Source organism: Dipodomys ordii, unplaced genomic scaffold, assembly GCF_000151885.1.
Source record: "Dipodomys ordii isolate 6190 unplaced genomic scaffold, Dord_2.0 Scaffold176, whole genome shotgun sequence".
In the NCBI taxonomy this organism is placed as follows: Eukaryota; Metazoa; Chordata; class Mammalia; order Rodentia; family Heteromyidae; genus Dipodomys; species Dipodomys ordii.
Genome location: NW_012267392.1, coordinates 977,637 through 995,090, shown reverse-complemented (window position 1 = coordinate 995,090; position 17,454 = coordinate 977,637). Strand labels below are relative to the sequence as shown.

Genomic DNA, 17,454 nt, shown 5'->3' with positions numbered 1-17,454 from the left:
GAGCAGCCCCTGGGCCCCGGCCCCGCTGTCTCCTTGCTCCCGGTTCAATGCTCTCAGGGTAGCGGCGCCGGTGTCCCTCCAAGTGTCTGGCGGTAGCAGGGAGGCTGAAGAGGGGGCGGTAGCCCCGGGCTGCGGTCGGCGCCCGCGATACCCTGGGCTGGCGGCGGGCAGGTTCCGCGGGACAGTGCGCTCTCCTCCCTCCCTCCCTCCTTCCCTCCCTCCTCCCCATCTCTCTCGCCCTGGCACTCTTGTTTGGCTTTTTCACTCGAGGCCACTTGAGCCACACCTCCACCTCCAGCTTTTTGCTGGTTAATCGGAGATCAGGGTCTCTCGGATTTGTCTGCGCCCTGCTGACTTCAAACTTGGATCGTCAGCTCTCACCAGCCTCCTGAGTTAGGCGTGGATTACAGGCGTGAGCCGCCAGTGCCTGGCCGGTGCCGCTCTCCTTAACTCACTGTGGAGACGCTGGGAAAAGGAGACCGGGAGTGGCTGGGTGGAGAGCTGGGGATCTGTCCCGCTAGGGGTTGGTGAGACTCCTTTGGCTGGGGGGAGGGAGACCCTTTTCCCCCCAGCACCCCACTTGGCGGGAGCCACCTCTCTGACTTGCATTTGGGCAGCAGAACTCCATTTGGGCAGCAAATAGTTCAAGTTTCTTCTCTTGGTGTCCCCAGGTCCGGTGGGGCCCGGCTCCCCGTTTTGAGGGCCCTGCTGGCCAGACTTCACTCAGCAGTACACCGCTGGTCACTTTTCCTGGGTTGCCTCTCACATGACAAGTGTTTATTATCTCATTTAATCAAAGTAATGATGACAAGAACATATTTATAGATCCAGATACTTCACAAAACATTGACTCAGTCAATTGGGCCGGTGCTGTCAATCATTCCTCCCAGATTATTTTGTAGATGAGGAAACTGAGGCTCAGGCCTGCGATTGGACTTGCTGGAAATTGCTTAGTTTGCAAGCTGGTGTGTTGAGCCGAGATTTGAATCCAAGAAACCAGGCTCTAGGCTGCTCAGAACCACTGTGTTGCTTTTGTTTTGAAACTCTGACACCCAGACTTACTTGATTTGCCAAGCTCCCAAGGGATACTGGCTGGAGCTGGCATTTGGGCTGCCATGGGCCAAAGTCTGAGGAGTAAGGCCCTCCTGGCCAGACCTGTGGCAGAACTTTCCAGACATCCTGGGAAATACTCCTGTCTAGATAGTCACTATCCTGGCTAGGAGTGGAACAACTGAGATTGGCTAGACCCAGGGTCTGGCCAGAGCTTGTGGCCAGCATACAGAATCCCCACCACTGGGTATACCGGCATGGGTCCTTCTGTCCATACTTCCTCTGGCCACAGGGATACAGCAAGGGTTCAAGTGGTATGACTCTGACTACTGTCAAGGTAAAGAGCAACCTCTTATTCCGGAAGCCCTTGGCAGTCCTGACAGCTAGCATTTGAGGTCATTGTGCTTGTGTGTGTAACCTTTTATTTATTGTTGTTGGCCTAGGGTCATTTGGATATTGATAGCACCATTTGCAGGCCATACAACAAGATCAATACAGGAAAATGACCATAAGCCTTCAGCCAGAATCGTGTCAGTCTTGCCATGTAACAAATTATTTTGAGAGCTTCATAGGGCCCACAGGCTAGATGTCTCCACATCTACCCTGCAGACCTGCTTAAGGTCCAGGCTTTTCTACCTGTCTTCCACCTGTCTTTCTTGGTGGGAGTAAGATCTTCCTGCTCACTTGATCCCACATTGCATTTTATTGTTATTATTATTATTATTGTACTAGGGTTTGAACTCAGGGCCTGGATACTGTCCTTTTAGCTTTTTTTCCTTTTTTCTTTTCATTCTTTTTTTTTTTTTTACTTGAAGCTGGAGCTCTACCACTTGAGTCACAGCTCCATTTCCATCCTTGTGGTGGTTGACTGAAGATAAGACTTCCCTGTCCTTTGCTGGTTGAGCCATGATCCTCAGATCTCAGAGTCCCTAAGTGGCTGGGATTACAGGCATGGGTTACTAGCATCCAGCTCCACCTTTTATTTTAAAGTAAAGAAAACTGACAGGTCAAGTATTTGCTAAAAGTCAAGCTACAATGCGGAGGGGTGAGAAGAGTTGTCTTTGAAGCCAGATCACCTAATTTCCATTCAAATACTAGTTCTACCATGTTCAGTGTGAGCTTGAACATATTGCTTAGCCTCTCTGTGCCTCAGTTCTCTTGTCTGTAAATGGAAAATCAGCAGAAAATGAAGATAAACTGGAGAGTTTATCTAAAGAGCTTAGGACCATGCTTGACCTAGAGGCCATGGGTGATCTTCTGTCAGGCCATGTTTGTCCTGCATAAGAGCTAAGTTGAGTCATGGCTTAATATGAGTCACCCTTGGGCAGCTCTGGTGGCCTCTCTTCACAGAGCCTCCTGGGACTATGGGTTTTATTTTATTTTTTGTGTCAGTCCTGGGTTTGTACTCAGGGGTTCATGCTCTCCCTTTATCTTTTTTTGCTCAAGGCTGGTGTCCTCCCACTTAAGGTAGAAGTGTGGCTCCAGTGCAAGAGCCTTGAGGAGCAAAGCCAAGCAGGACACAAGACCCTGAGTTCAAGTTCTAGTATCAGCACAAACAACAAAACACACATTTTAAAGATGTTACTCATGGGACCTTTGTGTTCAACATGAAAGGCACCACCCATATTGCAGATGGAGAAGCTAAGGATTCTCTCTGAGAATGCATTCCTGTTCGATGCAAGTTCTAGCCCAGCTCTGGTAGACAACAGCCTCAACCTTTCCACCTCCACCCACAATTTCAATGGCCTGTTACTTTTCTCCAGAGAATGAGGAAGGCCTAGGGGCATGCACATACATTTCATGCTTAGCCCAGTTCCCTCCTGAGACCCATATTCAGGCAGAGGTGGGTACTTGGGCCACAGTGGGTTGAAATTTACCAACAGACACAGATTTTTTTCTATTTGTAGTCTGCATGGGTTTTCTACTGCCTCGGGGCCTTTGCACAGATGGGACCCTCTTCCAGGAAAGTCATTCCTGGCTGCTACTATTTATTTTATTACTTCTGATGTAAACTTTCTAGATCACTACTTTGACCTCAAAGTCTAGATCAGGCTTGTTCTGTGACCTTCCCAAACCCTGGGCCATAGTTAAATTTTCCGATGACTTGTCCTGATTCACATCTGGCTTTGTGAGGTTTAACTGGACGTTAATGCCTGGACTAACTTTGAACCTGTGATTCTCAGATCTCAGCCTCCTCAGTAGCTAGGATTACAGGGTGAGACACTGGCATCTTGCAATAATGATTTTTTTTTTGTTTTGTTTCTTTTTGCGGGGGCTAGTAGTGGAGGTTGAACTTAGGGCCTGGGCACTGTCACTTGGCTTTGTCCCTGAAGGCTGATGCTCTACCACTTGAGCCATAGCTCTACTTTTGGCTTTTTGCTGGTTAATAGGAAATAGGAAGTCCATGGACTTTTCTGCCTGAGCTGTCTTCAAATAGCTCAGGATCTTCAGATCTCAGACTCCTGAGTAGCCAGGATTATAGGCATGAGCCACTGGCACCGAGCAATAGCTATGATTTTTATTGTTGTGGTGGTGAAGATTTTTATTTGTTTTGTTTTTGTTTTGGTGTAGTACTGGAGCTTGAATTTAGGGTCTAGGTACTATCTGTTAGCTTTTTCACTCAGGGCTGACACTCTACCACTTGAGCCACACTTCCACTTCCAGCTTTTTGCTGGTTAATCCAGAGATAAGAGTCTCAGGGAATTTTCTGCCCAGGCTGGCTTCGAACCTTCATCCTTCAGATCCCAGCCTCCTGATCACTAGGATTCAAGGCTGGCTTTAAGCCTGGATCGCTTTTTGAGGATGGTGATACGATGCAATGGAATGTCTGATTCAGTGCCTGCAATCTGTCTTTTTTCTTCTACAAGGGCTTGGATACTGTCTTCACAGCATGTGTGGCCCATGGTGTGGCTGGAGGAGCTGGGGCTCTGCGTGGGGAGGAGTGATATGTGTGTATGCTGGTGGTTGGGCTCCTCTTCCTCAATTCCTTGGGGCTGCGTAACTCTAGCAATTTTAGGCAAGGTGAGGGCCGTTATGAGGGGGAGTGAGTTTAGCTGGCGGAGGAATGGTGAGCGTCAACTCTCCGGTGCTGGCTCAGCCTGCCCCCTTAGCCTACGGGGCAGGGCATGGCTGCTCTGTCATTTAGACTGTCCTGGCAGAGGTATGAGGGAAGGCCTGAACACCCTGGTCACGGAACTCTCCTGGTTTGGCCTCTGGATGCAGCTGTGCCTGATCCCCACCTTTCTGCCTTCCTTTGTTTTCTCCATAGAGTCTCTAAGTCCTGATGACCACTGTCTCTGTTAGTAAACATCCTACTGTGTGCTCCTTTGTTGGGCTGTCTCTACAGCTATATGCTATACTTGTGTGTCTCTTGGCTGGGCCAGATACGCGCACACACACACACACACACACACACACACACACACACACTGTGTCTCTCTTGGCTGGGCCAGATACACACACACACACACACACACACACACACACACACACACACTGTGTCTCTCTTGGCTGGGCCAGATACACACACACACACACACACACACACACACACACACACACACACCAAGCTTCCACCTCTGCCAGGTAGAAAACTACCTGTGGTGCCAAAGGCCATACCTGACTGCAGTGGGGACCCTACAACTCTAAGTATATGATGTCAGCAAAGCTTTCAGACTGGTGAGGACTCAGTCACCTCAGTTCACCATCTACCCTATTTTGAAGGTGGGTGTGACTATCAGCTGGCAGAAGGCAGGGGGCTGTGTCTGTTTTCTTAGGCTGGTATTAAAACATATGCCCCAGCTAGACACCCATGTCTCAGGCCTGTAATCCTAGCTACTCAGGAGGCTAAGTTCTGAGGATCACCATTCAAAGCCAATCTGTGCAGAAAAGTCCATGAGATTCTTATGTATAATTAGCCAGTGAAAAGCCAGTAGTGGAGCTGTGGCTCAAGTGGTAGATAGCCAGCTTTGATCAAAAATAGCTAAGCAAAAATACAGGTCCCAAGTTCAAGCCCCAGTACTTGCACACAACACACACACAACCACCCAAACAACAACAACAACAACACAAAGGCATGTTGGGAAAGAAACCAAAAAACTTCACATATTGGGGACCTAAACCACCAGTCTGGATGGTAGAAGTTTAAGGTCAAGGTGCCAGGGTGGTTTCTCCTGAGCCTTCCCTCCTTGGCTGGCAGATCCTTTCCTCCCCTCCTCCCTGCATAGTCTTCTCTTCTGTGTGTCAGGACCCTCAGCTCCTCTTCCTCTTTGGAAACCAATCATGTTAGAGGGGATCCACCCTGATGGCCTCATTTTAAGTAATGACCCCTATAAAGACCCCCAGCATGGTCCTATCCTTAGATATCAGAGATGAGGATATGAGTCACAGCTCAGCCCAAAACAAAGATCTTTGCACGTTGGTGGAAGAAACAGATGCGGGGCCATTTGGAGACCCACAAAGGTCAAAATAATGGCAGAGAGGTGAGCTGCCAAAGGGAAAAGCAGCTCATTGCCTAGGGGAGCTAACTCAGCCCAAGCCTTTTCCTGGGAACTGCTGATGGAGCCTGGGCTGCAGGAATGGAAGGGTTACTAGTTTGTTTCCAGGATGGAATCTGGCCTCTCATGAGGACCGGAGCACTTGGCACATTCTCCTGGTTTCAGTCACTATAAATAATCCCTTCATTGCTGCGTTAACCAGAGGGGAGTCTGGAGTGGGGTCGGGGCTGTGTTGTCATCTCACCCATATTGTCTCCATTTCCTGCCTTCCCAGCTTGCCTGGGCTCCTGCTGTGGGGAGCCACGGGGTTGGGGTAGGCTTGGCTTTGGAGTCTGGAAGGCAGCTGCTGTGTCTCTCTGCTCTCTCCTCCAGTGCTTGCTGGGGTGGGGTGGGGTCAGCCTGGGGTCCCAGCTGCTGCCCTGCACATAGGGAGCTTCTGTCATGAGAAGAGAAAAGTACACATCAGCTAGGCTTCAGCAGTCAGCTGTTTAGCAGGGCCTAGGGCAAGAGGCCCACCAAGGTGGGAGAGAGGCAGGGATGGGACTGGACAGTCCCTCTTTGTCCATTTCTCCCTCCCTCCCTCCCTCTCCTTCCCTTCCTCCCTCTCTCCCTCCCTCCCTCTCTTCCTTCCTTCCTTCCTCTCCTCTTCCTTTTCCTCCCCTTCCTTTCCCTTCCATTCCTTTCCTCTCTCTCTCTCTCTCTCCCTCTCTCTTTCTCTTTCTGTCTCTCTCTTTCTTTTTTCTTTTATTTCTTGCCTGTTGTAGGGCTTGAACTCAAGGCTTGGGCACTGTCCCAGACCCTGAGTTTATTTTACTACTTTACTACTTGAGCTACAGTTCTACTTCCAGCTATTTTATTTATTTATTTTTACTACTTTATTGGAGATAAGAGTTAGTGGATTTTTCTATCCCAGCTGGCTTCTGACTCTGATCCTCAGATCTCTGCCTCCTGAGCAGCTAGGATTATAGGTGTGAGCCACTGGTGCCTGGCTGTCAACACTAGGACGGCCACTAAAGGAGCTGGGCATCAGCCTGCAGTGTGCTTCAGGATACCTGTGACTTTTTCTGTATCACTTGTATGAAGTGTCTTTTGTCATATGAAGTAGAAGTCACCACTTCCCAGGACTCAGACAGGATTGTTCTTCCAAACTTCCCACACAGGTATCTCCTGGGCTGACAGGGAGGAACGCAGGCCTAATGGGTCCTGTTGAGCTTCTTTAGCCTTTTCTCCCGAGTTTATCCCCACTCTCGCTATAAGGTAACCAAAGGCTAAGTCGAAGTCATGTGTGGGGGTGTTAAATAATGACCCCCAAAGCCATCCTGGCCTAAGCCCTTGTGAGCATTATCTTTAGTGGAAGAAGGTACTTTATGGATGTGATTAAGTTAAGGTTCTTGGATTATTGTAGAATATGGACTGGCATTTGGCTTCTAAGAGACGAGAAAGAAAATTGACCCCCAAATCATAACTTTCTAGTTATTTAGTATATTTGTTTGTTTTGACAATACTGGGTTTTGAACTCATGGCCTGGCAGTTGCTAAGCAGATGTTCTATGAGCTGAGCCCTGTGTTTCATTGGTTATTTTTTAGATAGTATGTCTAGTTTCCTGCCCGGGAGTGCACCTGACCTATACACAATCTTGTCCCCTTTAGGCTTTCTACTCAAGAGGCTGAGATCTGAGGGTCAGCAGTTCAATGCCAGCCTGGGCAGAAAGTCTCTGAGACTCTTATGTCCAAATAATCACCAAAAAACCTGCAACTAGAGTTATTGCTCAAGTGGTAGAGTGCTAACCTTGAACAAAAAAAGCACATTTGGGGACATCTTTTGTTCCTGGGACTCATTCATTCTTTGTTATAATTTGTGCTTCAACTCTGAAAACATAGATCTGGATTCTAAGGAAAACACTTAGGAACCACTGCTGCTAGTTAGCATCCCCTATGAATTACTGAGTGTGCACTCTGGTTAGAGCTAAAACAGCAGTGCTGGAGGAAGAATGACAGGCCAAGTTATCTTAAAGGGCAGCTTTGTCCTTCCACAGGGCAGCTCTGACCATGGGCACTTTTTGTGTGTGTATGTACTTGGCCTGGGGCTTGAACTCAGGGCCCTCATGCTATCCCTAAGCTTTTATGCTCAAAGCTAGTGCTCTACCACTTGAGATACAAGCTCCACTTAAAGCTTTTTGGTGATTAATTGGAGATAAGAGTCTCATAGACTTTCCTGCCCTGGCTGGCTTTGAACCGTTGACCCTCAGATCTCAGCCTCCTGAGTAGCTAAGATACAGGCATGAGTCATCAACTGGTGCATGGCCCCGTGGGTATTTTATTTTATTATTATTTTTTTAGGGGTAGGTTTATTCAGTAGACCTGCTGGGACCAGGCAAGGTTGGCACTCCATGTGGCTGGGAAAGGCCTGGGAACGAGAGAGAGCTGGGAAAGAGAGGAAAGAGAGAGGAAAGAGCTAGAAAAGAGCAGAGAGAGCAGAGAGAGAGAGAGCAGAGAGCGCTAGAAAAGAGCAGCAAGAGAGCCCCGTGGGTATTTTAAAAGCAAGCCTTGGGAGTAGTGGGAAAGATGAGGGGGGGACATTTTCAAGAGTCCCCAAATCCCAGTCTTCCGAATGTTAAATGTCAGTGACTAATTTAAAAATATTCAAGAAATGCATTTTCCCAAGTGGTCCGTGTTTGACATTCTACGTGAAAGGAAGAACCATGTGTAAGTGAGAATGTGGGAACCGACAGCAGATACCCCTAAAAGAACCTCTTCTTCTCACCATCATGAAAATGGATCACTACCTTGCTGGCTATCCCAGGAGCATGGACACCACCAGCGCCAGGACATCTCTGTGGCTCCTGGTTGGGCTCTCTGCACCAGCGTAAGCTGGGGCCTTTATTAATTATTTTCTCTCCCTCTTTTTCTCTGCAGAGGTCTGCGGGGCTCTCAATGTCACCGTGTCCCCAGGGCCCGTGGTGGACTACCTAGAAGGAGAAAATGCCACTCTGCTCTGCCATGTCTCCCAGAAGAGGCGCAAGGACAGCCTCCTGGCTGTGCGCTGGCTCTTTGCACGCTCTGACTCCCAAGAGACCTTGATGGTGAAGATGACCAAACTCCAGGTGGTGCAATATTATGGGAACTTTAGTCGCAGTGCCAATCGGCAGAGACTGCGCCTGCTGGAGGAGCGACGGGGGGCACTCTACCGGCTGTCTGTCCTGACCCTCCGGCCATCGGATCAAGGACAGTATGTCTGCAAAGTGCAGGAGATCAGCAAGTACAAGAACAAGTGGAAGGCCTGGTCTAATGGATCTTCAACAACAGAAATGAGAGGTGAGGGCCTGTCTGAAGAGGTCCATGTGACAGGGGACCCTGAGGTCAGGAGGAGGTCCATGGGGAGACCCTGTGTTGGTTCTGCTGGGCTGGACCGCATCTTGTGTGTCTCTATGACTGTGGCCATGTGAGTCGAGCTGTGGGGTGAGGGTACAGCTTTACTTGGACTCTAATGTTGACATAGGGTGTAGAGATGAAGCAAAGACAGAAAGAAGCAAATTTCTGTTCCAAGTTTAGCAACTCTACCTTTGAGATAAATCTCCCTTTATCTGACAGATTATATTACCAGTCAGCTTGCTGGGGTCCTTTTGCTCTACTTACTTAGGAATCATGAGTAAGTAAAGAGAAGCTCTTCCCATGCTGACAGTCCTGGTTTCTGAATGCCTAAAGCTTCAAGGCTCACAGCTCCAAACCCTGAGGGCTAGAGGCCTATCTATTGTTTTAGACTTTAGAAGCCAGAGGCTTATGGCTTTGGTTACTGAGGCTGGAGGCTTCATGCTCTGGTTTTTAAAACTTGGCAGCAGTGAGCAGTGGTAGAAGACAGCACGGGCAGTGCCTGCTGGTGTTGTAACTCTCCTACAGGACTTGGATACCAGTATTTGTAGTCAACCATGGTGAGTGTTAAAGCTTTCAGTCTAGAGTGTTTGAGAACTGGGCCCTTCAGCAGCTCCCTGGAACTCTGAGAGCAGCTAAGGACTGCAGTTCTCATCTTCAGTTTTGCACAACCCTCATTATCTACCACCTCTGATACCTATTATTTCTTTCATATGTAGTTACTCTCTGGAACTCCATATGCCCCAAGATGTCAGCTGTTAACATCTTGTCTTTCTTTATGTACCTAGCTAAACCCACTCTACTAATGATAAAAATTAAAAATAGGTAAGAAAAATGACTTTATAGAGACATTTATTAGATTTAAGTTGACCTGCATGGCTTGCTTATATAGACAGAAAGGGGGTGTAGCAATAGGGACACATGATTGGCCGGTACCAATCATGACAGTTGATGGACTGTGTTTTCACCAATCATGTAATAATCCTATATACAATGAAGAACGCTGCTTTCACCAATCTTAGCACACTTTCATGCAAATAGAGGATTGTTTGTTTGTACCCATCATAGTCCCTCAGGAGAGATAATGCTTGCACCAATCATAGCATTCTCTTATGCAAATTAAGGATTGTATTTTTATTAGTCTCAGGCCTTCTGTTAGACCACTAGGGGAAGTGGTTTCCCCCTGGTGTGGGTGGAAATGGCTTCAGGATCATCTAGAGTTCACCAAGGCTTTGGATGGCAAAAGTCTTCTGCAAGCTGTTTGAAATAGTCGCAGCTTTGTGCTTTAGGTTGCATCTAGCTTCCTCAAGGCACCCATGGAGTGTCCTTAGCAAGTGGAGCTGGCACCAGAGCAGTCCAGTTGGCTGCTTGTCTGTTGGTCCTTTGTTCAAGGCGGTCATGGAATCAAGAATGAGTTTAATGGCTGTCAATTAGCGAGTCAAATTGACCCGGATCCCAACATCTTAGCACATTGAAGGAAAAAGTAAACATTAAAAGAGACACCTATATAAAGGCTTATCATTAACATTAACAGTGTCTTAACAGTACTCAACAGTGCTCTAATACTGTTTACCTTCTGTCCCAGTGCCCCAGAAGGAAGTGGGTTCCTTTTTTTTTTATCTTTCTCAGTTGGACTACATGTGCTGTCAGATAAAGAAGGGGTCAGGACAGATTGTATTCAGTAGTAACGTTGTGATCCTGTGGAGTCCAGGATGAAATGAATGGAACTCTAACTTGCATGTACTTTGGGTACAGGGCATTTTTACAGGGAGAGGGAGAATTGGGATGAGGTGAGTGAAGGACTCAGAAGAGTCAAGGAAGCATAAAAATCACCAGAAAGTAATTGGGCTAAGCATTGGTGGCTCTCTGTAATCCTAGCTACTCAGGAGGCTGAGGCCTAAAGATCATGGTTCAAAGCCCAGGTGGGAAAGTCTGAGACTTATTTCCAATTAGCCAGCAAAAATGCCAGAAGTGGAGCTGTGGCTCAAGTCTTAAGCGGAAAAAGCTAAAGGACAGCACTCAGGCTCTGAGTTTAGACCCCAGCACACACACACACACGCGCGCGCGCGCACACACACACACACACGCACACGCACGCACACACACCCCACATGCACATATACACTCAAAGCAATGTGAAGGGGGAATGGTCTCTGGCTCAAATGGAATGTAATCCGGGTTTGTAACAAGCTTCTGGAAGTGGGACTCCTTCCTTCCTATATATGTGGGGTACAAGTTGTCTTCAGAAGGTGTTGGCTAGAAAAGATAGCTAATCTTTTGGTCATCCTGGGTTTGCTCAACTGGGCATAGTAAGAATTGTCCCAGGCATACTGTATGGGACTTTTAGAAACTGTTCATAGACCAAGATTGATCTAGCTAACCAAGGCTCAGAGGAGGCTGGCTGCAGTTTGGTTATGGAAAGAATCTTTGTCAGTGTCTAGCCTCGAACTCTAGAGTGTGCAGCCTTTATTTCTTTGGCTGGGGGTGGGGTGGGGTTTAGGGACACACCAAAGAGGCTTATCTTGGGAGGTCTTGATATGAGTCACCAGGCCTGCAAATGGTGACTCTGATCTGTTATTGCCCAGTGCAACTGAACCAAGCTGAGGTCACAGCTTGCTGAGACTTTCATCAAGAGGTATGTGAAGGCTCTGAAGCAGCTCTCCCTTCATGGAGGAAGAGGAGACTGAGCCCTACATTTCCAGAAGATCTTGGCTACCTACCATGTGCCAGATGGGAGGGTTACCACTATTTGGTCACCATGACTTATTTTATTTGTATTTCTCATGATTTCAGTAAGACTTTCTACTATGTACTTAAATTATATCTTTGTTGCTTCAAACTTGGGAGGGAGAAGGGTATGCCTTGTCTATTGCCCTGGCAAGACTAATGGGACTCCACAATCAGCTCAGAGAAACTCATTTCCAGAAGGATGGATTGACACTAGAGAAGGTAACTGTGTTGAGGAAATGAGCTATAGCCTGTCAGGGGGATAAGGTCTGTCTTTCCAGCTAGACAAGCTTTGTGTACTCCAGTGAAGATTTCACATTGGGAAATACAATCGGCTAGTGTTAGTTGGTGTTGTTTACCCCATCACTCAGCAGGCATATATCTTGGTCTGATTCATTGCTATAACAAAATGTCCAAGACTGGATAGTTTTTAAATAAAAAGAATTTAATATTCATAGCTGTGGATATTGTCCATCGAAAAGCCCAGTGCTTGTGCCTGATGAGGGCTTCTAGCTACATCATGTGCTTAGAAATATGATTTCTAAGGATCACTAGAGTCACAACAGAAGACACAGAAACAACAAATTATTTTGGCATGGTATAACTTACTTCTGTAGAAGGATGCCCTCCAACCAAACTCTGGCAATCAAGCACTTGGAACAAGCAGCCTTCTCCCTTTCTCCTTAACACAGGGACCTGACCCTCTGCTCAGATTACCCATGCTCACATTCACAATCTGCTTGTGATTAGCTAAAACGTTATATTGGCTCAGGGGAAGAACTAACCTCTGCATATTGGTGGAAAGTCTGGAAAGTGCAGGAAAGTTTACATTTGGCAAGCAAGTTTCACAGAGGGTGGAGAGGTTTATCATGAATTTTGAGGAAGAAATGGAGACTGAAAATAGTTGAGATAGAGACACACGAGATTGTTTTTCTCATAATATGGTAGAGGATGACACATGGCAAGTATGCTGGAGAGCTTACCTTGATGACAAATTCACCCTTGTGATAATGCACTCACTCATTAAGCGACCAATGGATTGATCTGTTTGGATTGATCTCTGTCCAGTCACCTGCTACCTGTAAACACTATGTTGGAAGTCAAGTTTCCAACTCATGAACATTTGGTGGACATGTTTAAACTTTAGTACATGGGACTGACCTTTCTTACTCTGGACCTACAGTAATGGATGCCTGGGAGCAGTGGATGGAGCCACCAATGAGAAGGTAGGCTTGTGAGCATGTAGGTGGAGCCACCAATGAGAGGGGAGGCCTGTGAACATGTGAGTGGAGCCACCAATGAGAAGAGAGACCTGTGAACATGTGGGTGGAGCCACTATGCTTCACCTACAGGACCACAAAAATGTACAGAAGGCCCATTAAGGACTGGAGGAGAGGACAGTGCTGGAGCTGAGACCTTTGGTTTATATGAGGTGACATAATATAGGGGGACATGCATGGTGGACCATGTTTGTACCAAACAGTAAGGATTTTCCACTTGACTTTGTTAGGCCAGTGTTCTCAACTTTGCATTGATTGGCGAAGGCAGACTCCCAAGCCACTGCCTTAGAGGATTCTAGTTTATTGGATCTGGGTTGGAGTCTGAATGAGTGACTTACAGTCCAGCTGATCACACTTCTAGACAGGGGAATCTTGGGGAGTCTGCTGGAGTGCCTTAGGCTGTGGAAAATACTGACCCACTTCGGATCTTTTGCTGTTGGCTGCTTAGGGTATGAAATTGGGGATGGCTAGACTAGAAAGAAAAGAGGGGAAGTCTTTCATTGCTGCACAGCTTGAAATGATGGGGAGTTAAACTTGGTGACAAGAATGGAGAGATAGTAAGAAATCAGGTGAGATGTACTTACAGATCTATTCGGTAGGGGTCAGGAAGAGAGCTTCAGCATAAACACAGGGCATGTTCAGTACCTGTGCCTGATGGGGCCCATGGCTGATAAAGGAATCGTGGCTGATAACGAGCCAGTCCATGGGGAGGTTTAGGGCTGAGAATAAGCATCATGAGATGGCTAAAGGCCATTGGGCCAGGGACATCCATTAGGCACAAATACCTGTGGGACTCAAGCTCTCTTGTGATGTTTTTAAATTTTAATTTATTTCTTTTTGAGATAGTCTTGCTTATGTAACCTGTGCTGGACTAGAACTCACTATTCCCCCATCTCAGTCTCCTGATGGGTGGGGTTACAAGCATATACTACCATGTCCACCCAGCTCTGGAGTGATCTCAGTGTGAGCTGATCTCCAAGCCATGCAAGAGAAAGCTTGTGGATGGGAAGGTTCCCAAAGGGCAGGGGCCAAGCGTGGAGTCTGGCAAACACCAACGTCTGAGCAGTACCAAGAGCTAACTTAGCTTGGTGTTCACTGTGTGGGTTTTTCATGCTCTCTGGAAGCAGCTTAGAATCCTGGAGAAAGAGGAGCCACTGTAGAGTGAGGGGAGGGGCAGCAGCCCTTTCCAAGGAGGTTTGGCTATGCCACATAGAGGAGCTCCTTGTGAGGAGGGTGTGTGTATAGGGGGAGGGAGGTATTCACATTGTTACTCCAGCTGAATAAAGCCCCAGTTCCTTCTGTTTCTATGACAACCACTTGGAGGTAACAGCTTCTTGCTTATTCCATGGACAGGTGAGGTTCAGGTGGTGTCTCACACAGGTAAGACACAAGGAAGGAAGTGTTCCTGTGGCTCAAAGTGGTAGACCACTAGATTTGAGCAAAAGAGCTCAAGGACAGCACCCAGGCCCTGAGTTCAAAGCCACAACTGACCAAAAAACAAAAAGATCAGAGGAAGTAAACTGCAGAGTACTCCCTGTGTTACCCCAAGGAATAGGCTGGTGGGTGGAAGCAAGACCAATGTGCCTTATGTCCACATCATGGGTTCACAGCAGGATTGATGTGGGTGGGTGCACAGTGAGGATGGAAATTAAGGGAGACTAAGCAGCAGGTGGAGTGACTTCCAGCAGGGGCTGGAAGTGCTCAGCACCTCTCTGTCTCTTTCTCTGTCTGTATCTCTTTCTCTATCTCTCTTGGTCTTTCTGTCTCTATCTTCTCTGTCTCTGTCTCTTGTCTATCTCCCTCTGTCTCTTTGTCTCTGTCTCTATGTCTCTGTCTCTCTCTGTGTCTCATCTCTCTGTTTCTGTCTCTGTGTATGTCTCTCTGTATATCTCTGTGTGTCTCCCTGTCTCTATAGATCTGTCTCGAAGTCTGTGTGTCTCTCTCTGTCCCTCTGTCTATCTCTATCTCTGTGTCTCTGTTTCTTTTCCTCTCTGTATCTCTCTGTGTGACACTTTGTCTCTATGTCTGTCTCTTTATTTCACTGTATCTCTGTGACCCTCTGTCTTTGTCTCTGTGTGTGTCTCTTTGTCTCCTTTCCCTCTGTCTCTATCTCTCTCTGTCTGTCTCTGTCTCTCTGTCTATGTCTCTTTCTCCAGACCACTGGGTTTTTTTTTGTTATGTTGGAGGTGTGCCTAGTGTTCTGAATTGGAAAGAATTCTGTACCCTGCAGGTGTCAGAGTCTAGTAAAGAGATCCCCAAGTGTTTTCAGCTCCTGGTACTTTAGGTTAAGAAACAACCAGCAAACAGTTTTGCTTGCAAAGCAACTGGGGCTAACAAGTCAAGGTCCATCCTAAAATCTGAGTGCATCAAAAATCCCTAGAGACAGACAAGGTGGCTGTTCATCAGGTGAGTTCCAAGGTTGCCCTGAAATGAGGGCAAGCTGTCCTGCTTTGGGGATCAAATCTGTCATGTAGGGAGAAATAAAGCAATTCTTCACCTGAAGTGCTAGGGACCAGAAGTGTTTCAGATTTTAGAGCTTTTCACATTTGGGGAGATTTGCATTTATTTTACTAGTTGAGCTTTCCCAATCTGAAATCAGAATGATCTGAAATCAGAAACAAAAGTTAGTAAGGCTGCCTCTGTGCATAATTTTTCAAGTACTGATATCTCCTGAAGTAAATAAAACACCTTGCCCCATAGGTACAAACATCACATGTGACCCTGGTCTCTGGCTCCCTAACCACCCCCCCTCCCATCTCCCACCTCCTCCCATCTTCCCCCCCCCAACACCACACTGTGCTGATGGCTCACTTGCTCAAAATCAGACATGTGGTTTGTATATCAGGCCTCTGTCTTCCTTCTACATCCCTGTCTCCCTCAGGAGCACCCTTTCACCCCTTACCCTTGGCTCCAACATCCAGGTCATTGTGTCCTGTCTCCTGCTCAGTATAGAAATTCCTCTTCTTCCCTTTGCTCTCTGTCCTTCCAAGGCCTTATTTTAATTGTGTGTGTGTGTGTGTGTGTGTGTGTGTGTGTTTGAACTTGAAGCCTGGAGCTCTTCTTCAGCTGGCTTGCTCAAGATTGGTGCTCTACCACTAGTTTCATACCTCCAACACAGCATTTTGTTGATGAATTGGGAATAGAGTGTCTTGGACCTTCTGAATGGGTTGGCTTCAAACCTTGATCCTCCAAGTCTCAACTTTCTGAATAGATAGTGTTACAGGTATGAGCTGTAATCCAGCAGCACCCGGCTTTCTCTCCAGGTTTAAGCATCTCTGCCTTCATGTATTTATCCACCCTGCCTGATTTCTTCTTACCCCAGATTTGTCCTCTAGGTACTGATGTCTGTCTTGGTTTCTCCCTAGAAATTGGGCTTTGTAGGGTTACTCAGCGAGAGGATGGCCTCTGGATTGGTGAGGGAGTCCAAGGATCCCCTGGGCTCAGGCATAGCCCAGTTCTATGGTCACCAGTGCAGAGATTTGAGACTTTGCATAGTTTTTTTTTTTTGTATTTTTGCTGGCCTTGGGGCTTAAATTCAGGATCTGGGTGCTTCCCTGAGCTTTTTTTGTTCAAGCTAGTGCTCTACCACTTGAGCCACTGCTCTTTTTCCAGATGTTAGGGTTAGGGCTAGGGTTTTGTGATTAAATGGAGATAAGACTCTCACTGACTTCCCTGGCTGGCCTGGCTTTGAACTGTGGTCCTCAGATCTCAGGCTCCTGAGTCCAGGTGTGAGCCACCACAACCCAGCAAGTTTGCATATTTATCAAGGGAATTTGTTCTTTGATCTACAATCAATGTCAGGTTTCAATGCGATATGTGGAGAAAACCAGAACTCACTTGTCACTGTAAAAGTTTTGAAGGTAAAGATGAAATGAGAATGATTTGTCATCTGGATGTTTGTTTGACCCCAGAAATGTTAGAGGGGAAATTAATAATTATATCTGAACTGAATGAATGCCACAGGGAACAGAGATTCCAGGTTTCAGTGGAAGAAAGGAATGAATTCTTTTTTCTCTGGAGACCTGGAATAGATAATTAGGAATGAAATTTACTAGACAGTTAAGTGTCTGGTTAAAGAAGCAAGCATACTTCACCATGTTTACAGTGGCCACTTGTGCAGACACAATCAAGGGGGGAAAGTTGATAACCAGAGTGAAATGACATACCAGAGAGAAACACCCTTCATCCTTCTGACCTGCACGGCAATCACCACTGTGTTGGATGGATTTAGATGAAAAACCTAGACTTGCAAACATGCATGAAGCATCCTCATGATGCATCAAGCTCTATCCCAGCTTCTCAGGAGGCTGAGAGTTTAGGATTGAGGTTAGAAGCCAGGTGGGGAAGGAAAATCTGTGAGACTCTTACCTCCATTTAACCACCAAAAAACCAGAAGTGGAACTGTGGTTCAAATGGTAGATTACTAGCCTTGAGCAAATAAGCTAAGGGAGAGTGACCAGGCCCTGAGTTGAAGCCCCAATACCAACACACACACACACACACACACACACACCTCAGTTCAAGCCCCAATAC

The 17,454-nt window shown here is 47.0% G+C and overlaps 1 protein-coding gene across 1 annotated transcript in view; it reads left to right on the top strand.

Moving 5' to 3' along the window:
• The window catches only part of Vstm4 (V-set and transmembrane domain containing 4), an 86,824-nt gene that overhangs the window by 207 nt on the left and 69,163 nt on the right, over nucleotides 1–17,454 (top strand). Inside the window, exon 2 of the mRNA XM_013033722.1 lies at nucleotides 8,462–8,860. Within this exon, the coding sequence (XP_012889176.1) occupies nucleotides 8,462–8,860 (399 nt within the window). The remainder of the gene's footprint in view (nucleotides 1–8,461; nucleotides 8,861–17,454) is intronic.